Source organism: Haliaeetus leucocephalus, unplaced genomic scaffold, assembly GCF_000737465.1.
Source record: "Haliaeetus leucocephalus isolate CR32 unplaced genomic scaffold, Haliaeetus_leucocephalus-4.0 Scaffold752, whole genome shotgun sequence".
Classification (NCBI taxonomy): domain Eukaryota; kingdom Metazoa; phylum Chordata; class Aves; order Accipitriformes; family Accipitridae; genus Haliaeetus; species Haliaeetus leucocephalus.
Window position 1 is genome coordinate 155790 of NW_010973188.1, and position 27564 is coordinate 183353.

Sequence of the window (27564 nt, forward strand, 5' to 3'; positions counted from 1 at the left end):
GAAATAACACATTTGCTTCATAAAGCCAAACACTTTTAACATGCCAGCCAACAAGGGCAGATTTGCCATTACATATTGTTTACTTTAGAAGTTGCTCTTCTCTAAACATTTTCATATGCTTATGATCTTTTCATATAAATTCTTCCTCATTCAGCCAAGAGACAGAGGGATTAGTGCCAGACTCCAATCATCAGCAAAGAACAAGCACCTCCTTAGTTGCACAAATCTGGTAGTGGAGATGCAGACAGTGAAAGGACAAAATGATCACAGCAGTACCTGAAGAGTAACATGCGTATGGTGCTGACTGTGTAAGAAGGATCCAAGAATGTTGGACAAACCACGTATGTTTGGGATTTCTATCCTTGCAATGAAATACAAGCAGTAAAAGAGAAGCCTAAGTGGAAAAGATCAGGTATTCAGGGCTAACAAACTACCCAGAGGTGCATTTTTAAAGGAAAGGAATGAAGCACAAATGCTACCAGCTGAATGAGCAGAGTGGGATGATGTCAGAAGCAGAAGGTAAAAGATATGAGGTCATTATCACTCATCACCAAAGGGCCTCTTTTTGAGACATTGTTTAAAAGGCACTCCCTTCAACACCACAGCACGGTGTGGTATCCAGGTACGGACATTGCCATCACAACTCTATGCCACACATGGATAATATTAAGGAAGATTAGCAAGAAGTGGGCAAGAGTACTGAACCTTCTTTTAATCCTAAAATACATTCTAAACGTCTATAGACCAGATTAGGAAAAGTAAGAAACTTCAGCCTAAACCATTTTCTGTGTCTATTATAGTTATCACTACAGTCCCAGCATCTCAGATTGCTGCTTCCATTTTTATTCAAGCTTTTGACTGAGCCAGTGAAACCTCAAACACTTCAAAAGGTATTCTTACCTTGTCTCTAGCTTCATTGAGAAGGTCTTCCAACTCTGAGAAGCTGAAACTGGCCACAGTGATGAAATCACTCATGACAGGAACGAACCTGTCCCCTGATTCCCACACGCGCCTCTTCTGATAATCCAGTTCCTGAAAGAGGAGAAAGAGATATAAACAGGCAAGAGTCAAAGATTCCTTGCTGACAAGGAAGGGAGCAGTGAAGCCCATCTACTTCACTCAGTGCAGAGCATGCTCTGCTCCCACTCCACACACATTCATCCAGAGCTGTAACTCAGAAACCACTTTCTCACTAAGACAAAGGTTTTGCCTTTTCAGCATGAGACGGAAGGTTAAGGTGGGATGAAGGAAGGTCTTAGTTATGGTTCCTGTTATCCTCAAACAACAACCGCTCCCTAGAAAGCCATCAACATGTTGAACTTCTAAAGCAACATTATAATTTAAGCATCAAGTACATGAAATGCTGCATTTTGTTTTCCTATGCAAAATGACAAATAGTAGAGAACTCTGATTGTGTAGCAAGTGAACTTGGAATTTTTTATAGTGAGTTTCCCTCCATCTTCTCTTCCCATGATGATTTGAAAGGCTGTATACTCAGGGAAATGTGTACATGTGTGAATAATCTATATAGTTCCTAGCTCTGGATCTCCCCTTTAGTTCTGCGAAAAGCACTAAGTGGGCAGCAAAAAGACATCAAAATTGATTCTCCCACTGAAGAACAAGCAGACAGACATCAAGTGTAACATTTGCTAGCACCCTGCTAAGCAATAAGCATTAGCTTGGATGTCATAAAAGTCACAGAGGTATAAATTGAGGCTATGGCAATAAGAAGATTTGGGGGGGGTGGGAGGGTGGGGGAAGACATAAAACCATAGGAAACTGAGCTCTATTTGTCCACTACCTACAGAAAGAAAAAAAAATTGTAAGATTCTTTCTTTCTGGCTCAAGTATTTTAGTTTTAAGCCAAGATTACCCATGCTATCTCTTTCCTTACTCTATTCACCATGCTTGTGGCATGGAAAGAAATACAGAGCTCCTCAAAATGACTAAGTTATAGTAAGACTGGCAGTCTCACATGCCTGTGCTTGGCTTGTGTGTTGTTGACAGTCTCATGGGGACAATGAAATCGCAATCTGGGCCGCATCTTTATTCTCAGCTGAATAATCAGTGGGAATGATAAAGCCTTACTTTCTCTGTAGGGAAAGCAGCATGAAACAGCAGGTCAAGTTACAATCTGACCTTCTGTTCCCTTTGGAAAAAAATATTTTTGTGCTGGCTGCAACTCCAGCTACACACATGTTTGGTGCTCTCTGTTACTGGTCATCAGAATACTGGTTCACTGAGCCAAGTGGGTAGGTTTATAAGCATCTATGCTGAGAAACTCCTTGGGATTTGCTCCATGCTGCTTCTGAATGCAAAGAATGACTTTGGACATCAACAATCTAAAATCAGATATGATATATCTTCTGGTCTGATGCGAGTTGGAAAGAGAATGTAACTACTACAAGGAAAGACCACAAGGCAGAAAAGAGGCAGGAAAAGCAATGAGCAGGTGGCCAGAGAAAAGTCCACATTAAAGAAGTGCTACTTCCCCTGCTTTATATTACATCCTGTCCTCCACCGGTTTTCCTAACACATCACAAGAGACAGTCCTGGGAGCACTACTCACTTACATCACTTTGCAATGAAATGTCTCTATGTTAAATTCACTTTGAATTGGACCTTACAAGTACAGGAAATGTCACTTCACATGCTTCTAAGAATTATGCACATTTTTTTCAGCCACTCTTTCCCATTCTAGTTTTTAAGCTAATTTTAGCTAAAAGTTGTTCTATCCCCTCCTCCCCCACCTTCCCAAGCAGGTGAGTATAACAGTTCTGCATCTTGCTCACTGTTGAAAGCTATGACATTTGGGGCTGCTACCAGAAAGCAATGTTTTTCAAAGTAAAATTAAGATTAGGTGCTCTGCCTTTCAATTTTAAATTTAGTCATTCCCTGCATGACTATGTAGTCAACCCAACAGCAATGCCAGAGAATAAGAAACTCCTCTGTATCTTCTAGAAATGGTCTATACTAGTCATAACAGCACAACAGCAGAAGCCAGCACTGCACCTGCTGGGCTGGGCTGCTGGTTCTCTAGAGAGGTGAAATGATTCAGCCATGGCAGTGGTTTCTTAAGCAGTGGTTATGATCTCCTTGCTGTGTGAAAGGACTCTGCTAACAGAATTCACTTCCTGGTTTGGAGAAGACCAAGAACTACTTAGCTGTCCTTCTGGGAGCATCCTACACAAAGGCAATAGTTGCATCCATGTCGTAAAAACAAATGTGTCTTATTTTTACAAAGAAGCTGCAAGTCCAGGAAGGCAAAGGGTTAGTTGTACCTTTAAGAACATCTGACTGTGAAACTATTTTTAGCTTTCTATTCTTAAGGGGCCTTGAAAAAATTTCTCAGTCACTGGAGCCAAGGCTGTGGTGTGAACACAGTGGAATGGAATCAAGAATCACACCTTCCCCTCCTCTCCCTTCCACCTGACAGTGATCTTCTATTGTTGCTATAGTGCTGTTTTTTACATGCCAGAAAACCACAAATTGAGCAAGCAGATTAGGAGGTGCTGGCAGCCCCAGATGAAAAATACCATGGCAGGTAGAAGACTGTGGAGGGAAGGAGAGGTTGCCCATGGAAACCATGTATGGGAAAGACCAGAAAAATTGGCTGTAAAGGCAAAAGGACAAATAACCCAATCACAGAAAGCAAAACAGAAGTAGGTACTCACATTTCAATGGGGGGAATTGTCTGTCCCAGCCAAAACTGGGCCTCTCTTCATGTCATGAACTCCTTGTCAGCCTTCCCTTTACAGGTGCTTTTAATTCCCAAAACACTGCACTCCATGTAAGCAGCAGTATCTCTTCTCATTGCTGCATTCTCCCTTACTCAAACAATCCAGAAATAAGGTTTGGAAAGTCTGTTTTTTTACAGGAGGATCACTGGCCAATTACATGATGAACTGCCGGAGACAGCCAGACAGCCTGGGGGCCACTGACAGGACAAAGATCCCTTCCTCTAACCCCAGAACCAAACCAAACTCAGGCCAGGTGAAAGGAAAATGAAGTCATCACTGTCTGTCTCATAGTGGATGACAAGGACTGGAGAGTCCTGTGTCAGTTCCTTGTAGATAGGTAATCCTTGCACAGAAACCACCTGATGCAATTCCCAACAAGTGGTCCCTTTGCCAGACATCCCAGTGCAGAATGCTCCCCATCTGGAATGCTCCATTAGCATTAAACTGGCATAAGTTGAAAAAGACAGATGAAACATCCTGAAGACAGAGAGACACTGAGAATTTTAGCTAATAAAACCCTGTTTGAAAGGGCAAAGAACAGCTAAAGATGGCAGGGACTTTCTTGAGTTCCAAAGACCTCTGCCTTGTCTCTCAGCACTACCCTTGCCTTAGTATATCCAACAGGCAAGAGATGCCAGCACCAACCTGAACATAGGATTTTGTTCCTATACTTTCAGAAAGAAAGAATCATGCTCTTAGGGTCCGAATATGTTTTTCTGTGCAGATGGTGGGAGACATTAAGGGACAGAGACAACAGAGTGACTTTAGCCTTTAATCTTTTTTCAACTGTTGTGCATACACTAACTTGCCATTCCTCACATCAGCCCTTGTGAGAGGTAGCTATTTGTATCTGCCATTTCACAGTGAGGAGGCAAACACATGGAGTTGTTCAAAGCCACACACATATGTCAATGGCATAACCAAGAGACAAATATGAGATTTCCTACCTCCTGCCACCAAATACGGTGTCCCAGTCTGTGCTCTCCTGCCTCAGGAAGGCTGGAGTCTTTCCCCAGGAACAAACCCAACACATTAACTAAAGGAGGCTTCCAGGTAGGGGAACCACAGCTGACACATGAACTTGTGACCCCCGGGAGCATTTAGGCCCATCCGTCATCTTTAACTCTTATAATTCAGTACACACAACTGCATCAATGCACCATTTGTACTGTTCTCTGTTGAGATGGAAAGTTCTGCACTACTTAAGTACAAATTGAACACTGCAACCTAAGTCCAGCTTAAAAGGCTTTCATTAATAGCAGGAAAAAATGCCATTGTTGCTTTGCTTGCCAGCTCAACTGCCTCATCTTTAACTAGTCTTTCTTTTCCTTTGCCTTTCCAAGGAGTGGTTAGGATAGGTTAGGGTTGCATATAACAGTGCACTACCTGTTTATTACTACTCCAAGAGCCATGTGGAACACTTGCTTAGCAGCCAGCCATCCCTCAGTAACAAAGAGCAAGAATTTTATTTCTTCTTTCAGTCCATGCCATTTGTCAAGCTGTCCTTTTACTTTCCAGGCTGAGATCAAACAAGCTTTTCATCAGGCTTAAGTCTGCTAAGATCATCAGCAGGAGCCCCACATGAAAAGCTTTTATTTGTTTTTTTCTTGGTTAATGCATTCTGGAACGGAATGGAAAGAAACGGAAGAAGAAAGCCCACTTTCTCTTATCATAAAATATATAGTGCCTCTGATTCTGAGTGAGATATTTTAAGTATGGTGCTGTGGAAACCTTCAGATACTTACAGCTTCAACAGCTTTCAATCCAGTCTTTATGTTGTTGACTTCCTTCTCCAGCTCTACCAGGCTGCATAGGAGACAGACACAGAGCAGATAAAACAAAAAGAGCAGTGTTACACAGGAATACAGGAACTGTGCAGCAGAGAATACAATTGGCCCATCAAGTCTGGTATCTGGCCTCTGGCATCAGCCATGCCAGATGATTAGAAATGAAGGGAAGGGGGTCTGTTAATGCTCTGTGCTGCTTTTTGTATGAGATGTAAGATGAGGCAGACCCTGCTTGCCTGTGGTCACATTGAAGATTGGGATTTTCCTGGGAAGAAGAGGGGGGTTGCCCTCGGAACATCTGCCTTGTGAGCTGAGCCTGACCCTCCAGCAAGGAGCATATGCCACATGGCCAGCTTGCAGTAATCAGCTGACACATAAGCAAGAACCCCAGCTTTAGCACACACATTACTGGGGTCTCAGATTATCTCTACATATGATTCTTGAACCACTTAACTACTAAATCCCATTAGCAGTACATTTACATGTGATTTTTGTTTTCCTCACAGTCCAAACATTGTTTTTTCCATTTGCATTTCTACCATATGGTAGTCCTTGCAAGTTTACATTGTAACTGAGCATATAACCCTACTGTTAATGTTAATACATGCTTCCCTAGACACAAGTGTTGTACTGAATTTCTGCTCACATATACAAACAAGAGTTTTTATTTCTAGGACTTGTATGAAAAAAAAGACTTTTCATTTCCAGGTAACTAGTTAGTACCTGTTTGTGAGTCAGCAGGCATCTCCATTTGATGAGTAGTAGTTTGCATCTCCAAACCACCACTAAAGCCTTATTAAATGCCTTTAAATGTGAACCTACATTTATTTTTTACTTGTCATTCATTAGCTAGAATAGTTCCCTATACAAAGAATCATGGCTAGGAAAACAGTATGCAAAAGTATTTTTGAGCAGTGCTTTGGAAAAAAAAAAAGCTAGTATTTTGGGGAATGGCTTGTGTATTCATTTTCCACAAACAGCTACAGAAACAGGAAAAAATATCATTGAAATCTGTGCAGGAAGTATGATGCTTTCCACATTTCTGTGCAAGACTGATTTGTGCAAAAGTTTGAACAATCTTCCTGTAAAGGGTTTACTGTAGCTTCTGTGCCTAATTGAATCTGCCTTGGAAACAAACCTTCAATTATCCAGAAAAAATAGCAAGTGACTTAAATGAACAACCATAGAATATGGTGAGTGAATTACAAACAACAACCAGTCTAGTTACAGTGTCTGATTAAAAAATAAAGTAGATATAGGTATATCTGAGTAAAGCTGTCAGTTTAGTTACCTACAAATGTTTTTGGACCAAAATTCTCTGTTGATGTACCTCTGAATAACATCAGGGATGTGAGCAAAGGCATTTTGGCTGTAAAGCTGGCCATGGCTTTAGAAGACAGCTATAAAAAACCTGATTATTATTAAGTTCACAGAAATCATTGGGAACTCCAGTTCTGGGAACAAGCAATAGCACTGGACTTACTTGACTTTTGCTGCTTCTGGAAGATGCTGCAACTCAGACTGAATATCTAGGATATCTGGATAATTCTTTTCAAAGATCATAATTAAGTAGTGCAACAGTGTAATGTTCCTAAAAAAAAAAAAAAAAAAAGGGGGGAGAAATGAAAAGGAATATGGTGATAAGAAGGAAAAGGATGGTGGGAGGATTGTGACAAATCAGTGAAAAATATTTGGGTAGCAATTGTGCTTGCATGAACAAAACAAACAATATATCAGCAGTTAGCAGGTCTGTTATTGAAAGAAAACTATCACAGACTGAAATGAATTAGTCCTTTATGAACCATCCAGCGTGCTTCCATCCACCTGTGTAGATGGTGTAACAGAAAAGAAAATTGTGTAACACTGTATACTATTTGTCCCCAGATGCTTCAGAGAATAAGCAACTAATAGTACTAAAGTGACATTAACTCATAAGGGAGGAGTAAATTGTTCTCAGAGGCAATGTGGAAAAAACCTAAGAGTTAACTAAGAAGAGGAAAAGGTTCTTGAAGACTGAGGAAGTTGCAAAGAAATCTCCTACAGTAATGAAACTGCTATTCTTATGAATAGTGGTCAGGCTTACTATTACAAAAGCAATAGCAGCTCAGGTAGGAGTAGACAGAAATGAGAGGTATGAGAGATGCAGGAGAAAGTTTAAGAAAATTTGTAAAGTACATGATGAATTTTGCATCAGTGAATTTTGCATGTAGAGAGAACTGCCAGCTGTAACAGCTACTTGTGGTGGGTGTTACGTGGTTAACTGACAGGCGAGACAGCAGATGGCCACTGCTTCACACAGACTAGAGCCTGGGAGCTGAGAACCAGTGAGAAAACAGAATCTGCACAGGACATTTAACATATGGAAAATCAAGCCAAGGTACATTAAGGCAAAAAAATGTCCAACACTAGCTACAAAAGGGTTAGCCTTGGAATACAGAAAGGACATGGTGGTAGTCAAAACAGAACTCTGTTAGTTCAAACTCTATTAGGTAGGGATGAATTTCCTACAGCTTCTTACTGCCATTATTCATTCTGTCACAGCCTGAAGTCATTTCACCACAACTATGGTCTCAGCAGGCCTCACAAGTCAAGGAAGGTATGAGTTAGTAAGAACCACTATAGGAGATCTCCAAGGAAAAACTTAGTGTTGCTGGAGCCCAAAAGTAGTATTCTCTCCCCAGTCACAGCTGGATTAATTCCCAGAACCAGTATGGGGATGTGGGGCAAAACATGGGGTAGAATTATGGAGACCTGCAGCCCATGTCCATAAATAGCAAGTTCCACATTCCCAAACCCAGCTATTTTCCTTAGCTGCTCTAGATACAACCCAGATCAGTCTCTCTGAGTTATACCTTGTGGTTCCATTACTGATGTAGGTAGAGAGAGCCAGTTTACGATAGTCCGGCATGAGAAACATATGCCATGTTTCACAGGAGACATACAAGTGTGGACAGAGTTTTTTGTGTTCTCTTTTTTGCAAAACCATGGTCATAAAACTTCGGTATAAAGGGCAAATAGAAATCCCCCTCTCCCCAAAACGTATTTCAGTTATTTGTGAAATACTACATTTTGTCATCTTTGCATAGTGTTGCAGAAATACAATCCAACAACAGATGTGCGTTATCCAAAGAAACAGCAGAATTTGAGTGCTGTGTTAATAGCTGGTCTTAATTGCTGCAGGATGTTTTAGAGTGAAAAGCACTACTTAAATGCTAAATAAGACATTATTTTAAATGGTCTACAGAGCTAAAACCAAACAAAAAACAGTTTCATTACTATGATAAGAGATGCAGCAGCACAGTAAGTAACTCATTTATGGCCTTCTAGCCTACCTGTCTATACTGGATTTGGTGTCTGCAATTTTGTTCAGGCTGGAGACTTTGAAGCCGTAAGCACTTCCCCTTTGGCCCTTGTTCATATAATTCCCAAAGGCCAGGACTACCTCCAGGAGTTGCCTCAAACGCTTGCTTCGGATTAGTTCTTTGGATGCCAGAAGAATGGCTTAAAAAGAGAAAAAAATGAACAGGTTATTGCACAGTGGCTGTTTTTAACATGCCTGGGCCCATAAGTACCCTAAAATGCCCATCTGACTATTGCTCAGCAAATGCTGCAACACAGTCTCTGTGTGTACTGTCCTTCCTGCACCTCATATGCCCAGAACAAGGACAAATGGAAGGAGGATGCACTACATCTAGCCTGTAGGATGCTCCTCTAAACCCAGGAGCGAGTCTGTTCTGGACCTCAAATTAAAAACATAGCCAGCGAGAACAGGGGGAAGGCTTGAGCTCATCTGAAAATGCAGAGTAGAATACATTCACCTCTTCTCTGCAGTAATCAGGGATGTGGCACAGAAGCCATACACTCCCCCTTGCCCCCACCCTTGTAAGTTGCACATTCTCAGAATACCACTGTCCTGAGGCATCTATTCTAACTGCCCCATGGAGAGGGAAGGTGCAAGGATTTGAGGGCGAGAAGGGAAGGCTGACCTGCACAGAAAGGCCATGAAAGCTTTTGGCAGCTCAGCACAGCCTGGTAGCACACTGTCACATCTGTCAGGTCATATTTACAGTGTAACAATCATGAAACTGACTTTATTAAGTCAATGGGTACAAGAAGAGCATCTGACAGATTTCCTGGCACATGACATGCCTTGGACTCACTGGCTCTAAGCCATAGCACCTCCTTTGAAGACAAGCCTCTGTTGACCTTCCCTGACCCTCTACCCAACTCTGAGCAAAAGCTTTAGCCATACCTTCCACTTTTGGTTTTGCTTCTGCCAGCCTTTCTGGAAACTTCTTCTTAAAGAATAACGCTTGCAGCCGTTGCTGATAGTGGTCAATCCTGCATGAAGGGTAGAGGAAAGCCAACACTGAACTGGAACTGTATTGTGAAGCCCAGGGCCAGTATGCTGTCTATGTAACCTAATGGTTGGATGTTGAGTGCCACAAGGCCTATGCATGGAACTACGGACGTAGTTCAAACATCTAACACTACATAATCAACCTTGTTATGAAAATGGAGGACCTCAAGGCATGTTTTGATCACAACTGAAAAGGAGCTGGAATAATTCCCATTACTCTCAAAATATGAGAGTCACAGCAGATGCCAGCTGCATCTCAATTAGCAGAACAAGATGTTAATCCTGATTGGGGGTGTAGCAAAATTGGAACAAGAAAGAAGGTCACAGGATGAAGAGATGGGATAGCTGAAAGGAAAAAGGGATCTATATGAAATCCTAACCCCTGGCTACACTACATCTGATAGTTGGATCTGAATTCCTTTTTGTGTGAATAATTTTAGGCAGAGGAGGCAGATTTCTGTCTGTTGTCAGGGGACTGGTCCTTAAATGACAGCACAGAGAGTGCTTATCGTCAATAAAAAGTTTGTGTAATGAATGGAAACATTTGTAACATTTGTGGGCTTCTGGCAAATGCAGGGTATAATGCTGGCCCACAATCTCTTGCACATTCCCCCTCAGTGCCAGATGATCCATTTTCAATAACAATTACAGCTGCTTCCAAGAAGTCCTCAGTGCACTTTCTCATAATGTATCAAACAGACCTGCTCATTTCAAAGAGGAAACGATCCGCTCGGGCCATGCGCTCAATTTCATGTTTATGCTCCTCCAACAAGTCGGTATCGCTCTTTTCAGGAACAAACTTCAGCAGCTAGAGTGACAGACACAAACCAAACACTGAGATGAGAGATCCAGGGAAAAGGAGAGAGGGACAGAGAGGCACAAACAAACCCTAATGGAGAGAGAGAGGGCCCTCAGATTTCTCTGCTACCATGGGGAAGCATTACGTTGACTCAGCCATGTGACTGTAACTTCAAAAAAGTGCAGCTGTGGCTACAAAACTGACCTTTTTTAAACCTTTGATTGCTGTTCTGTCTTTATCCCTCACTGACCCTATTAGATTAATTTTTAATTCTATGGGGAATTTCCCATTTCTAAATCCTAAAGGCCAAGTGCTACTGCAACTTACCCAAGGGGAAGTACAGAGAGAACTTTGATTCCCACACCATTAGTTGGAGTTTAGATTGGTGCAAACAAGAGAAGGATGTGTCCGACTCAGTGTGAAGTACCCATCATGCCTGTCCTAGAGTACACACAAAGCCTCATCTATCTCTCTCTTGGATCTGCCCTATTCTGCTGAAACAATAAACAATAACCAAGCGACTGGATATGTGTCTGACACTGGCTGCTATTCATATGCTGACCTTAAAAGCTCATACTTTGACAGATTTTTGACATATCTGGTGGTAATTGTGCTTTAGAATGGTTATAAATATTGCCATGCACACAGCCTCAGTGCACACCCACAAAAAATGCTCACAAGGCATATCAAGCACTTTGGTTTTTACCACTTCTCAACATTTTATCCCACTCCCCAAAAATGTGATATTCAAAGGCATGGAGCATCAGAAGTTTGCAGTGACTTCTAGAGCAGCTGTGAGCATTCAGATAACATGACAAGTAGGCTATAAATTTCCAAAATGGAAAAGCTTTTTGTACACGATTAAATACTGTGACTGCACACAAAGAAGGAATCCCATTTGTCAGGCAGTTCAGAATTACAACATTTTGTGCACTCCTAAGGAACTTTATTATATGCATCTTTGGTCAAAGCATCATCTTTCACCTTCTATAAATTGGGGAAATCAGGCAGTGGCAGTTTAATTGATTTTTTCCCCCTCACATGCTACGCAGTGAACCAACTGCAGGGGACAGAAGGCACTGATTCCCTTTCTAACTATTCTAGTTAGAATGCGAGATCCTTTCTAGTCCCAGCTCTAACCGTTGACCTACATGGTCTAGTTCATGGCATTTCCCAATAGAAAAGCTGCAGGCAGAGAAGGGAGATCAAGAAAAAGAAAAGAAAAATGAACAGAAGAAAAACAACAAAAAAATAATCAGCAGTATAAAGAAGAGATGGGGAAAATTATAGGAAAGTCACAGGTTACAAGAAAAGATGTGAAAGGAAACCTCATACCAGCTGTAATCATGCATATTTTGCATCAAGAAGAGAAAACTGTTATGAAATCAACCTGATACAAATAGAGTTACACGAGGGAGGTATATCTGACAAAACTGGGAAAAATACTTTTGTCATGCTCCCGTGTCCAGCTCCACTGACATGATAGGGCCAAGTTCAGATCTGCAGACATACCAGCAGAGCCAGTACATATATCCACTTACTTCAGGTGAAAAAAGGCAGTGAAGGACTTAAGAGTAAGATATATCTGACTTGAATCTTTCTCACCTGCTCAAGCATATCTTTTGCTAAGTCTTCTTGTTCATCCATCTTCAAGATTGCTTGTCTGATTTCTTCATTAGACAGCTTCAGCCTTTCAACAGTATCAACATTGTACCATTAGTGCAAAGCTTAAGTGACTGACAATTCAGAAAGTAGGAAGCCTGAAAAGCTGCACTAAAAAGGCACAAAAGAACCATAGGAAGCTCTACTATGAAGTTGCTGTTCTAGAGTATTCAGTAAGATGAACAAATCAGTTCCAAAGGCAGAGATTTTATAGATCGCATATCTTTATGCTCTTCACCTAATCAAATACACAGCAGAAATTAGATGGTGATTAAGAACAATAAGGTCCTCATAGATCGAAAGTGCTTCCAACTTCCCCATATCAGATACCTCCCTCATCAAGTTCTTTTGCTATAGTAAAACCCCTTAAATCCCTGTGACCTGTAAGTGACTGTGAGCCTATGTAACAGCCCAGCTTGTGAATATTAAAGCATCTCCCAGAGTAACAAATAATGGGACTTATCTTTCCCTTCTAGATCTAGGAACAGTGTTTCTTGTAAGAAGACTGGTTGTGCTAGGTAAGTTCACTCTGTCAGCAATCACAGCGGAAGAAAGAATTGACAGCATCTACATATCCATGTTTCATATCCAGTATGAAACAAGCTCTGAAAACAAGAGCTTATTAATATTATCTGAGGTATTAAAATTACACTCTCCTTCCCACCTACTCCTGTTCATCTATGTGGAATGAGTAAGGGCCATCAGTTACAACAAAACACAGAACCAACAAAAAAACCTCTGAGGGTCTCCACTTGAAATTCAGGGCAGAGCAGGAAGAGTCAGAATTCATGATTATTGAGAGGTTCCTTGATAGATTACATGAAATGAACTTCGTGGTTCTCAGTGTAGATGTCAATGAAGAAATGCACAAGTGACTAATTCTATCCCACCACCCCCAACCCATGACACCCTCATCAGTCATTTCAGGAGAATAGGGGAGGACCAAATGAACCATAAAGGAAAGCCTATCCACAAGAAAATCTCAGTTTTGTGACTGAAACAGAAAAATGTGAAAAGAAGTATTTGAGGAGTGAAGTCTGCAGTCTCCATGGGTGTTCTACAATCAATATAATTAATGAACAGCAGAAAGAGAAAATGCAAAAATAAATGAGAGACAGGCTGATGCACGAGGCAGAGTGTTTTTGTCTTCAGTGCTAAGAAATTCCATGTTTAAATTTCACATTGCTATTGCCATTTGGAAAGAGTCATATTTTTGGAACTAGGTAAAAGCAAAAGAGCAAGCTTTATTTTTACAGACAGGAAATATTACTAAATCTAAGAAACTTAAAGCATTTTAATATTACCCAATATAACCAACAGCTGGAAACTAAAATATGAATTAGCAGACATTTGAAAGCTTGTAAGTATTACACCTCTGAACTAATTGCTCTTACTCTGTTCCTAGCTGGTCATCCTGTCTGCTTTTGACAAAGAGGGCAAATGACACCAGCTAAGTAAGAGAAAGCTACTGAATTTCCAGAAAAGCTACATAATCGGCCATGCTTGGATGAGATAGAAGGATTAGAAGTTTTACAATGAAAAGGCTGGAAACTTTTTACTTTAGGTCAAAAATTTACTCCGGATCAAAACAACAAGCCTCAGTACATGGGGTTCTGCATAAAGGTCTACAGTCTCAATCAGAAAACTGAAGAGTTTCTTTTGGCTTTAATAATCATGAATTGTAAAGTCCATGGCTGTGTGACCCTGAACTGATGAAACCCTGTGACGGCATGAGGGCTGAGAAGCATATTGGTGGGTGTGGGCCTTGCTCCTAGCAGACACATATACACATGCCCAGACAATTTGGTGCCTGCAGATTTTCAAGTGCTACATTTTGTTGGTTATTTTTGCTTTAGAGAGCACCTTTAGATTTTCCAGGATCCGGAGTCTGCAGATTAGCTCTGTCTTGTAACACAGGCACACAGCCTGTCAGAGGGGATGCAAGAAACCAATCCATGAAACACCAGGGCGGGGGGGAGAGGGGTGGGTGTGCTACTTTCACTGAGGATAAAAAGAATGAGGGCAAGTTTCATATTTTTTCCATGCAAATAACTTGAGCAATTGCTACACTGACCACCCCATTAGACAGCGCAATTACCTTTGTGTGTGTTTGGGGATGCAGTAAACAGGACCAAACATACAGGTTTGAGGTACGTTAACACAACAGAAGGTATAGTGCATATTATTGCTGATCTTGTTGTTCTGCCCAGGAGCCCAAGGACTTCAGACTCCAAGGTCCTCTGTTTGCTCCTATTCATTAGCACTAAATACACTTGAAAACATCTTCTGTTAAAAAATAGTTGAGAGCCCCAAGGACAGACAGTTATGCAAACACTTTGACTTCTTGGATGATTCTGTGCCCTGCCATCAGCAGAGAAACATCTGGCTTGAATGGTTTAGGCCACACTAGAGAGAAGCAGAAAGCTTGCCAGCCCCCTACCAAGAAACAGTTTAACTTCATCACTTACAGGCCTGTAATGCAGTCACAGTGCCTGCAGGTGTGCATCCTAGATTATTACCAATCCAATTACAAGTACAGAAGGATTTACAGCAAAACAATCTTACTCTTCCAAAGTAGGCTTGTTCCTCTTCTGGGGCAGGACCTATTTCAAGAGCTGTAAGCATCAACAGCACAAAACAGGGATCTTTCCCACTTTAAAAACCAGCTAAATAACTGGCCAAAGAATTGTTAATCAAGTGATTCTTCTTGTATTTTCAAGACTCATACCCAGCCGTGCAGTAGATCTTAAAGATGGCCAGCAGTAATGCGAAACAGATGTGCTCCTTTAAGCAGAAGCAGGTGAACTGATTAAAGAGGAACCTAAAGCAGATGTGCAAAATCTTTCAATTTAGGACTGAATAGAGGCATCCCTCAGAGGCTAAAACTCATATGGGACAGACAGCAAATTAAAGTGGAATAATGGCCCAAAAATTTACACTACAGAAATTACATTTCAGTATCTATTGGAAAGTCTGCAATGACTTTCTTACAAGCTTTGCAGATCCAGGCACTCTTCCTTCAGCTGCTGGAGACAACTCGATTCGGAACAGCATACAATTCAAGCTGTATTCTCTCTGCCTTACGCTTCACCAGATCACAGATCCTGGCATCAGAACTCAGGAAGTAAATGCGACCAGAAGAAAACAGTGCCCCATTCCTCAGCTGCAGCACATTCATTCATAGCGCAGATATTGACCGTTTTTGTTCAACAGCAGTCTGATGCTGGTCAGATGAGGAAGGAAAAGGATCTTTACTGAGAATACTCCCTCCTTCTTCCCTCACCTGTACATCTGGTGGCAGCATATGGAAGTCCAACTGCTTGAGTCATCTTCAAGCAGTGTTAAAGCTCAACAAGTACCAAATAACTTCTGATATGGTACTTAGCTTGCCTCCCTCTATCCCCTCCGGCTTCATAAATAATCTCTATTGACTCTGCAGAGTAATTCATCACTAATCTCCCCACGACACCTCCGCTGATTTAACACCAGCATCACTTGCAGACGTCAAGTGGTTTATTGTTTTGTCCTCTTGGAGAAAGCCAGCACCTGACTCTGAACATGCCTGGGAGACACGCTGCAGTTTTACATCAACTTCCATTACAGACATCCAGTGCTTGCTCATTTTTCCTCCTTAAATATACCCATTGATTTAACTTACAGTAACCTCCGCCCTTCATTCCTCCCTCCCATGGATCAAAGCAGAATACTTGTTGCTCATTAACCATCTCCCCCTCAGAGGAAAAAGTAGATTACTTCATGGGCTTGTTCCTTGGATCTTGCTTAGCTTTTGAGAAAGAAGCATGCTTGCCTGTTAGCGAAGAACCCAGAGTTTCGCTGGAGCTACATTAAGATCCCATACTACAGGGATCACACTCCCACTCTTCCTTTTACCTTGGAGAAGGGGACTGATTATCATGTATCAAGGCCATTTTCTGCTTCAAACTGAACTGAACTACAGTGCTTCCAAAAGATGCTACAGTAGTAGCTGTGACAGTGAGAGGCACTGACTGATACTTAGCTGCATCCTAAAGCCAGTTTGTACAGCTCATGCAAATCTTAGCTTTTACTGACTGCACAATTCCCCATCTTCACAACTCATTTCACACAGGCTACTAGTCAATTCACTCCCAAACTTTGTGACTGGGACATAAGCCTTCTCTTAGCTCCTGAGCTCTCCTAAGGCTCTGTACAACTGCCAAGCTGCAGGCTGTTAAATGTCTGTGTTTTGGGAATACTCATTGTCACTACCCCATAAAGGCAGGAAAAGGAGATTTTTCCCTGCTCTCAGAAGAAGCATTCAGGTGTTGGGCTGGTCTAACTGCATATTCACTCAGAAAGATGCAGCCACTCTTTTCACATCCTCTTATCTCAGTTGCCATCTCACCTTGTCAGTGAAGAAGACAGTGCCTTAACCTTTTGGGGACAACAGTTGGAACATTTTACAAGGTACATCTTACACCATTATATCTACATGTTGGGAAAAAAACCCACCAGTGCCTTTTCAGCACTTCACTGTGAAAGTATTCTGCCAAGTGCATAAAGAAACAGGCTTTTCTTTTCCTCCTTCAGCAAAAGCTTATGAGGGACCAAGCTACTTTACAACCAAATACTCTCAATTTCCTACCAAGAAGGATCTGGGCTGGCCGTCTTTCTGGGCATAGCAAGGCCAAACTTGGGAATCCCCAAATTACAGTGACATATTGATGAGGCAGTGGTTCATCTTTTATCACAACCCTATCTACTGGTTCCTAGTTGTGATCAAAGATGGGATGGCACCAACTGACATACTCAGTTTAACCTTGGGGTTTATCATACTCAGAATTTCAGGTAAAGCCTTTTATTACGGACCTTAAATTAAAACCAGAAAATCTCTCTAGGAACCCAGGAGGCACTGTTTATTATCTAGTGTTTTTCAAGACACCACACTGAGGACCTGAACTGCTGAGTCAAATGAGCTGTTTCTGTATTAAGATATGAGTTGTACCCCAAAATATCATACTGCTTGGAATCTACCTTGAAATAAGGGTGAAGACTGTATTGTCACATGGCAGAAAGGCACACCAGGACTGGGGGCACAGCAGAGGCAGTACACAGAGAATGACATTGGCTGAATAGCTTGTCCTCTTAATGTCTGAACTGAAAGGGTTTAGAAGCACCGAGGAGGCACAGCTATGTGAGAGGAATACTCGGTCTCTTTAGTATTCTGGTTAGAAATGCGTCACAAGTCCCTTTTCCTCTCCCTTATTGATAGATGTTTGAATCGACAATCAGAAAAGCCACAAACTAGCTGCCTGCTAGTATCTATCTACTGTCATATTCACATTTAAAACTATTTTTGTGTAGTTAGATTCTGCCTACTACTGGTTTTGACATTTTGCTAGCACTCCTACTGTTTCCAGCCTCTTGAGAGGGTTACTGCTGACTAGTTGGGCCACAGGAATAACAAACACATCTCAGAAGAACACTGACATAATGATTTTGCAGGAATTCATGCAAAATAACTTGCACAAAAAAGTTCCATAAGTATATGTTTAGCCTTCTTCTGAGTAACATGTCTCCTAGAACTGGACCTCTCCAGAGCATTTCACAGAGCAAGACAGTAAGTGATATGTCTTAGGCATGTTCTGCAAGGACCATTTCATGTTATGCCAGAACATTTGAAGATATGGTACAACAAAAACATTAGAGCAGCAAAAATACTAGCCATTACTTAAGTAACAGAGGCAGGGAGAAGCCATACTGGTGAGAGAGGTCAGGGAAATTTCCAGCTGCTAGGTGAAAGCAGGAAAACACAGGGATCTGGGATGACTCTTCCAGACCACACAAGTCTGACAGTAAATCTTCAGCCTGGTGGAAACTGAAGACATCAGGAAATTCATGACGGACAGCAGATTTCCAGTGTGACAGAAATAACTGTATGTTGGAAACACCATTAAGAAAGCCAGATTTGAATCTGGTGGGCACTTGGACTCACCACAGACAGATGGTTCCATGTCCTGGTTGAATTATGGCCTACTGGAAATACTGTGAGATAAATTGATCTTGTGCCTATTCAAACCTTTACAGTTGGCCTATGGGACAGAGGTTCATTTTGGATCCATCAGACTCCATTAAACAAGGACAATTACATCCTTCCACTGCAGGAAAACTGAAGGTTGCTGCTATCAAGTAGCTGAAATAGAGTTTTTTTAAAATTAAAATAGAGATGAGAATGGGGAGGAAGGCTTACAAATCTGTTAACTGTCAGCAAAAATCAACTAGCAATTCAATTTTAATCTCTTTTCAGTCTACCATACTCCTGTCTCTCTGCAAAAGAAAGCAAAAGACATCTATTTCTCACTTTAGCTAGGTTTTGGCTTGTTGGACCATATGAAATATGAGTGCTGCCTGACCCCTTCTAACACAGTGTTAGTAAAACAATAACATTTGAGTAGTGGAGGGAAAGAAAACCCAACCCATGCAGCTATTTTACTTTAAAGGACACGACAGTTTAGTGTAAACAAAGGGGGAATAAACTACAGGAATATATGCACAGTAAGAGTCAATTAGAAACAGCTGTTGGCAGATACTGTGGCAACCTGAAAGCTGGGGCTGCAGCTCAGGGTTGCACAAACTCTCTTTGTTTGTCACCAGTTTTAAATCCCCTCTCATTGCATGTGTGTGCACACCCACATGCACACATGTGCAAGGTGCGCTGCAGGAACAGCACGGGCATGGCAGCAGTCAGGGATGATTTGGCTGGGAGTGTCTCTCCTTCAGGGTTTAACCTAAAGGAGGAAGAAGTGGCTGAATGAAAAAACTGCAAAGGGGTCATAAAACCCTTTCAATTATTGCCTGCAGCCAATCCTCCCAATTACTGTCTTTAATAATAGAACCATATAAACACAAAAAGCAGAAAGAGGCATGAATGTAGAGGTACCATTTTATTCCCAAAGATTTTTTATTTTCTAGTTCCATTTAGAAAGGAAGTTTGGGGAGGAGTAGCAATCCTGGCCCAATTTGTAAGATATTTCTGATATCCTGGGTGTAAACTATCTGTTACAAACATTAAATGATCTAAGCTAGTGACAGCCCTGGTGACTGGTGTTTTCCATAGTGCAGCACAGCGAAGTTAACAGGGCAAGATGCAAACTGGCAAGCTCCTTAGGGACAGCGAGCTCAGTCTCCAAATCTCTATCATCCATGTTAGGCCTGCTAACAATAAGACCAGGATACTTCCTAGTAGAGAAGTTGACATTCACAAAACACAGCTTTCCAACTCTGGTTTGAGTCCAGACTAGCAGCTTGAGGTGGACTGGCTTCGTGGCACACCTGGTATGAACACACGCTGTGTACCCTGAAGTGCAAGGTACATGTTTCAACGACACTTTGCCGGAGGCAGCAGAAGGGAAGAAAAAAACACAGAGACTGTCCTTTCTCTCTCTCACCATTTAGAGAGGATTCCTTTCAGATAAGAAGGGGCCAGACTTGCACAGCAGAAGAGATGAATGGTGAAAAACACATACTGCTGCCATCCACACTGCTTTTGTTTTGAAGACAGATTTTTACAAATAAATATCTAGTGTCATAGCAATTCATGAACCACCTTCCTGGATCCTCCTCAGCTCAGCCAGCTGCACACATTATGTTACCACTTCTAGGAAATGTTCCACCTGCATACATGAGTTAATCTGAACCCCAGACACAATTTAGCAGGTCTGTCAAACAACACGAAAATCCTCTTGCCCCTATGCCTCCCCATTCCTCTGCCCCAGCCTGCAGTCAGCTGCCAAGACCAGCAAAGACATGCATTGGCAACTGCTGCAGAAAGAGAAATGTAAGCCTTCCCTCATTGCTGGTTTGGATGGTGGGGTTCCTGCTGACATGCAGGCTAATGCCATATGAGTAGCATAATGAAAGCCTCCAAAGGTTTCACTAAGCAACCGAAAGAACTCACTCCAGCCCTGGTGGTCTGGCTGCAACTTTACTTTTAACCGTTAGCATGCTAGAGCAGACAAGCAATCACATCCATACGAATCTGCATTTTCTACTGATCAATGACACACTTTTTGTGCTCAGTACTGGCACAGCTTTACCAGGTTCCGCCTCCAGCCCTGCTGTCCCTTCTCTGGTAGGAAAGGCAGCTTTCTCAGGTGGATCAGTGTCTGCACAAATTTTATAGTTGGTGACAGACATCCAGTCCAGTAGTCATGTTGGTAGAAAGACATGAAAAGCATATAGAGTGCCCTGATGTCACAGCATTTGAGGCATTAGTCACTGCAGGAGCATGTGAAGGCAACTTCTGGCTTCCAAAACCTAATTTACAAATACAAGACCTAATTCTTGAATATATCTTCTTACATTTACCACTTTTCTCACCATGAGTCAAAAATGACAAAGATGAATATCACTCACAGCTCTGCTGTATTCCAGGGAGATGTTCAGAGCAACATTTAGAAAGAAACGTACAGAACAGAGACAAATTACATACACAGAGCATGGGGGACACATTACTTATTTAGAGTGAAGTGCAAGCGCTGCCAAAGAGCTGCTTTCATCTGCCTATGAGTGCTGATAGTTTTCTGGTGATGAGTCTTCAGAGATATCCTGGTGTCTATGGGTTCAATGCACAAATGTGTGTGTGCATATGTTTATTAAGTGAGCTAACAATTCAGAGAGACATGTGCTTTTATGACACTGCAAGAGAGGTTTCTCTGAAGCAAGCTCTGCAGGTATTAGACAGCAGGTCTAGCTGGGAAAAGAAACATGTCCATTTGTTTAATTCCATCCCCTCTTGTTTCTACATTAACCATGGCATACCTTATGAGCTAAGGCTTAGCACACTTACTTGGAAAGTAGAATGACACAATTCTGGGCCCTCCGGCCATCAATCACAGAGAGCTCTTTCACCTTTCGTGTGGAGAGGTAAAGGTCTTCTGTTGAACCCATCTCTTTCTGCATATAATTCAAAAGGAAAGGAAAACAATCAGTATCATGTTTCTCACCCAAGGCTGATAGACTTAGCTGTGTAATGAGCAAAACCCATTCCAACCTGGGGAAATCCACCCTCATGGTGAGAAAAGGAGACAAGAAGGGCAGAAAACATGTAGGTAGATCCTGTATTACTAGACAAACAGAAGTCATTCATTACCACCTAGGAGATCATCTTTGATTCCAATTAAAGGACTTGATTCTGACCTATTGGACTCACTCTACCAACAGTTATGTTATTATGTTAGCGTACAAAAACTGGCATGACAGGAAAATTGGGCACATTATAGTAAAGCCCACTGGCGTGGTGTCACAGCATATCCTTCAGCAGAGGCCTCCTGCAGGGGTTACACAGCATTCTTGAAAGGCTGCAGCACAATCAGGAAAAATCCTTCCATCATCTCTTGAGGCTGCCACTAGACCAATCCAATCCGTATTATATGAGAGATACAAAGAGTAGGGCAAGATGGCATTTATCTTACTAAATATGTCTTACTAAATGGTCAACATCTACATCTAACCTAGCCTCTCTTTTTTAAATTAATTAATACCTTTAATCGTACAGAAACCACCCTTTTCCAAAGTTCTCTGTATATCCCCATTGCCAAACTCATCACCTAGAAAAATGGAAAAATCCCCTTCCAAAATGTTTGTCACAGCACACCAAAACTATTTGCAAACCCAGTTTGACCATCCACACACCTACTGTCTTGCCTACACACCAGAGTCATGGGATTTGTTTCACTTCCAGAGATTGGCTTTCTGTAGTTACTTTGAGTATTTTTTAACACCGTTCCTTTAAAGGGAAGTAGATGTAACGATAAAAGGTGTTAATCCTGGATAATAGCTCTCTAGTTACTAACAGAGAAGAGGGAATTGGAAACAGGACAGTTATTATTTTCCCAGCTAACTGCTGCTGGAACCTCTTCAAAAATGCCTTTCCATGATATCCATATTGTCATGCCTTGAGATTTTGAGATTTACCAGTATAATCTAGCTTTGAATGTACCCATCAAATTAGCAATGTGACTTCTTCCTTAGGAAATAACAGCAAGCATGCTGAGTCAGATCAAAAGGTCCATCTACCCCAGTATCCTGTCCCTGAGAGTGGTCAACAGCAGATACCCAGGGAAAGGTATAAGATCATGGCAAGCATACAGTGGTGTTTCCCAGAATTCACTCCCAGTACTCAAAGTTCTGCAGGTCAAGGCTTACTTATATCAGCTCAACCCATCCACTCCAAGAAATTTTGACACCCAAGTATTTAAGAGTTAAATGTAAGTCATAGATTCATATTGCTAGTTGCCATTTGAGTTCTTGGTACAATCAGCTACAATGAGCCTGTGTTGTTCCTGGATATACAAAGGATTCATACAACCACATCCAAATGTGCTGCAATGAGCCACCACCAATACTAAGTGCGTTTATAAGCAGATACAATGCACCAGCTGAAGACAAGCACACAGTAGTTCTGCTGGATGTGCCCAGAGTGTCTAGCTTGGCAGAAGAAAATTGCAACATTACTTGATACATCAAATAGCATTTCCAAAAAAGGAAAAATTGGGCATAGGGCAAGTTTATTATTTCTGAGAGAATAACTAACAATACAAAAAGCAGGGCAACTCCAGTATAATCTGGCATGTAGAGATGTCAAAGTTTTCCCGAGTTTCCTCAGTTTGTGGGGAGGAAAACAGGGGAACAGGAAGATAGGCAGCTGTTAAAGGCAAGAAAGGTACTTATTGGTCTGTGCTCTTGGTTTAAAAGCCTCACTGTCCCTCACTAGCTGATGCCTGCAGAGAAGGACACCTGGTTAGTGTTAACTAGCACCCATGCCAAGGAAAAAAAAAATTATTTCAGGATTTGGCTGTGTGAGGTGGGGGTTTACATGGCTTCCCCTAAAGCCATTAAAGCCATGCAGCAGGGATTGGTGTAATAGTCTCCATGCTATTTCCAATTCCCTAACCCACAATGTTCAACACAGATGAATAACTTGAACTACTTAGACGTGGCCTACTCCTTGGTCATAAGGAGTGGGCTAGTCTCATCTAAAAATATATTCTTTTCAACTCATATTGAGAAGAGAGATATTTATAGATACTTGGAGTTGCGTGTAAGCAAAAGCAGATGAAGCCTCAGGTTCTACTGAAGCCAGATTGCAAGTTTAGCTGAAAGAAAACAGATTGCATATGGACTATCTGCATTTTCTTAGACACCGAAAAAGAGGAGCAAGGGGGCAGTAGTGACTAACTTTTGTGAGATAGCCCAAGCACACAAAGCAAGAATAGTTGGAGCTGTTGTCAACCTGACAGACAAGATCCCTAAGTTTTATCCCATCATTCTTTACCAACTTTCCATCTGGGATAACATTATGTTATGTACTTCAAAGAGTATTTCAGATTTGAGATTTTAATTGCAAATTCAAAAATCAACTAAAATTTCAGTGCTGGAATGACTAGACATGTGGAATGTGTTCATTGTATTGCTGCCCTGTTTCAAATACAGTTTGATTTTGGTTAGCTGCAGAAATTGTGGTCTGGTACCACGGCAGCACCCTAGGTTCTAGTGATTATCAATACTTTAGAGAGCTATTTCTACCATATTGACTTGTTTCATGGTGCCTGCTACCATGATCAAAGCCAGTAAATGGCCCAGAGCCACATATTAGCTTCACCCAGTGGCAGAGGTCCTGACTAGACTTTCCAGATACAGTTCCCTGAGCACTCGTGGTGAGGACTACTTTCTTCTGAAGCCACCAGAGACGCTTGTGATGATATCTGAACACCCCTCTTCTGAAAGCATTGCTCTTCCCAAGAGTGTTGCTAAGAATTTTGCTTAAGATGATGAATAAATTGAGAGGTAGCCAGTTTGAAGGCATGTGGGCGGTCTAGTATCTCTGCTTCACCTAAACACCATTTCAGTCTTTCGCTGAACTTTCTGAGGGTTTCAGCAGCCTGAAATGAAGTAGGCTTTCCTCCAGTCTAACCCTTCGGCTCCTCAGCTGGCAAAAATCCTTCTGCTCAACGAAAGAGCCTTTCAATTCTACAGAAAGAAAGATTTTCTTTATCAGAAAGTCTGTGGCTAGTGAATACAACTGGAGACTTCAGTACTGTCCAAAGCAGATGTACCACAGATGGGAACAGTGGGAGTGAAGGCTCCCTGAGAGCTCCTTTTGTTCTCCACTAGAGAGACTATTGCTTTGGTTAAGGAAGAGTTCATGTACACATTCTATTTTGTCCTTGGTCATTTTCCTCAGGATCATCAAAAAGGGGACTACAGACACCAGCAGAAACCACATCGAGGTTATAGCTAACTAAAAGAACACGAACTACTTCCTACCGCAGAGCTAATACAACTAAAGGAATTTTTTGTACCACCTTCCCCACCCAGACAGCAGATGTGCAAGGGCATATGAAGGAGTAGTATGGGATGAGTCATGACCCTATAATGGCATGATTCAGGACTTCACCTTCCCACACTCTGCAAGAGGATCAGGAGGCAGACAATAATACTCACCTGCTTACAGGAGGAGGGGTTAGTTAGCAGGTCCTATGCAGGCAGCAGCCACAAATAACGAAGAAGGAAACATGCCAAAAATTAGTCACAAAGAAAGATATCAAGTTCAACAAGGCAGCTGAATTGAGACACACACTGTTTTCTAAAAGAATAAAACGCTTAGCAAGTAATAGTGGCCCAGATGGTTCGAAGGTATTTCAGCATTTCTTTGCATATTTTAAATCAGCAGATTTTGGGGAACTAAGAGTTCTAGTTCTTTTCTGAAAAGAATAAATTCAGTCTCCAAAGCATAAATCTCTTAGGTCTTGAAACATTAACTAGGATAATGCTTAAATACCTTTACAAATCTAGTCCAGAGCCTTACTGAAAGAACTGCCAAGGTTAAAACTTGAGGGTCAGTTCTCCTCTTCTGATGCGCAGGCACAGTTTGCCATTATTAGTAACAACTTGTTTCAATGACACTTTATACCCTTTAACAACTTATAGCCAAGTATTTTGAAAGCACTCTGTAACCACCAAAGAAGCCTTACAGCACTACTGGATGACAGACATGAACTATTTCACAACATATTCAATACTCCAGGAAAACACCAGGTATACTGGTCAATATTACACAGTAAGATTGGAGCAAGGTCAAAACACAAGTGTAAGGATTCTTGTTCCAGCATTCTGTACACTGGACAATTCTGCTTTCCCTCATAGCCACCAAAAATGATACACTGGGCTTGAGAGAAGAGACCCTTTGTCAATTAAAAAAAGAAGAAAGAAAAGCTGTTTAATGTAAATGAAACTGGAAAAAAATATGAAGATCACATTAAAAACAGCAAAGAAAGAAATGTCTTTATCTGTACTCATTCAACTTTTCAGATGCAAAAGAGCAGGTCTCTGCATTGACATTTTTCATTGCAGACATTTGGATGAAGTTTAAAAGTCACAAACCCAGGGTAAACACATACTTGGCCAGAGTGGAGTATTTCCAAAAATAAAAGAGGAGAAAAGACTAAGTGTGAATCAACTGGAAAATTTCTCATAAGCTTTTGATTCAAAAACAATTTTGGTTGCCTGGTCTTTAAAAAAAAAAAAAAAAAAAAAGAAAGAAAATTGATAAGGACCTGTTGACTGGAATCCAGTTCACACTGGAATGAGTATGGATGAAAAAGAAAGTATCATGTAAAGTAATAAAAATGGAATATTTTTAAGGGGAAAAAAACCAAACAAAAACCCTAAATGAAAGCTAGAAGGGCAGCAATACACCTAACTACACAAAAACATGAGTAGCTTACATAAGTGATACTCTAGTGTCTGGAGCCACTGTCATAAAATGTGTTTAATGAGGATGGAAGAGAAATGTTCTGAGACCCATGGAGGTGACTCTGAGATGATTGCTCCATTCCAGTGGACAGGGGTAAGGGTCAGATTAGTTTACAGTTGAATAGGCCAGGATGCTTTTCAGTGATCAGTAACACAGGCATAAATATTATGATTCTGAGAGTCAGCAGACCAGGACAGCTTTGGCTTTGGATTTTGGGGCCAAAAGGAAAGAAGGTTTTGCAAGGTCATTTCTAGTGAGGAAACTGCAATGTTTGCACCCAAAACACTGGAATGGCACCTTGATGGCAATGGCCACTCATGTGCACAGATGACAGTCTCACTACTTGCAAGACAACTGGGAGCTCACCACCACAGCTAAGCTGTTGGCACGAGGTCTAAATCCAGTCTTGTAACAGTACTGAAGTTTCATGTGCCTTTCTTTCCCTCTGTGAACTAAGTTCTTGTTTCAGGGAATGGGCTTCACAGAAAGAGAGAGGGAACCACTGAAACAGCAACAGCTATTTGCAGGAGCAGAATGAGAAATTAAATCTCATCATGCAGTGGGTAACATCACATTCTTCACAGTTCAAGTTAGGATGCTTATCTATGTGGCTGTGAGCTAGTAAATCAGAACAGTTATTCATTATGTTTATTGGATTAGATAAAAAAAATGAGAGAGAGAAAGGAGCAGATGGAAAGTCCAAAGACAAGGAGTTTGTTTGTTAAATTTAAGGTACTGAATAAGTTAATGAAGTAGTCATCATCACTGTAAGGCTTAATCATAAAGGCTGCTTATGGCAATCATGTCTGTGTCTTCTCCTAATACTTCAGAGCAATGATCCAATTCTGTAGAGTACAAAAGATTGAATTTCTCCAAACATATTCCAAAAGCAAAGAAAAGCTGGGGGAGTTCAGGGAGTGCAAGTACAGTCCCTCTCCTGCTAAATCTCATTCAGCAGAGATAGACAGATTGAAGGTGACTTACTTTCCAAGAAAAAGAGGAGGGAAAAGAGACATTCTAATAAATGGCTGCTTTTAAAGTATGCTGTTTGTGTTATAATCTGTAATTCGGACAGTTTCTGTCACATAGCCAGTTGGGTCAGTTGGCTGTTTAAGAAAAAATAAACAAAGTGAAAGCTAATTCAGTTACCTTGCTCAGTACTCAGGCAACTACAGACTTTCTCTGGACGAATGGGAGAAACAGAAAGATGGATATCAAGCATGAATGTAAAGCCCAGGAGCTTTTGAAAGCTAGTGGCTGCTGGGATCAAACAGAGCATTACCTGTTGGGAGCTGTTGTCTCTGAGAGCTGTTCATTAGTATGAAGTACGTCAATAACAGAAGGTTATACTCTGCCCTATATGTCCTCTGCACTTCTTAGGTCTTGTGATTTTTTGAACAGTGGCAGAGCAGCAAATGATG

General features: G+C 41.4%; 1 protein-coding gene across 1 annotated transcript in view; it reads right to left on the reverse strand.

Annotated features, from left to right (window-relative positions):
* Positions 1 to 27564, reverse strand: part of DAAM2 (dishevelled associated activator of morphogenesis 2) — a 175353-nt gene that overhangs the window by 10240 nt on the left and 137549 nt on the right. Inside the window, exons 16-23 of the mRNA XM_010581122.1 lie at positions 21176 to 21282; positions 12292 to 12376; positions 10589 to 10695; positions 9780 to 9868; positions 8860 to 9028; positions 7011 to 7118; positions 5486 to 5546; positions 901 to 1032 (exon numbers count right to left, since the gene is read on the reverse strand). Of these exons, the coding sequence (XP_010579424.1) occupies positions 901 to 1032; positions 5486 to 5546; positions 7011 to 7118; positions 8860 to 9028; positions 9780 to 9868; positions 10589 to 10695; positions 12292 to 12376; positions 21176 to 21282 (858 nt within the window). The remainder of the gene's footprint in view (positions 1 to 900; positions 1033 to 5485; positions 5547 to 7010; positions 7119 to 8859; positions 9029 to 9779; positions 9869 to 10588; positions 10696 to 12291; positions 12377 to 21175; positions 21283 to 27564) is intronic.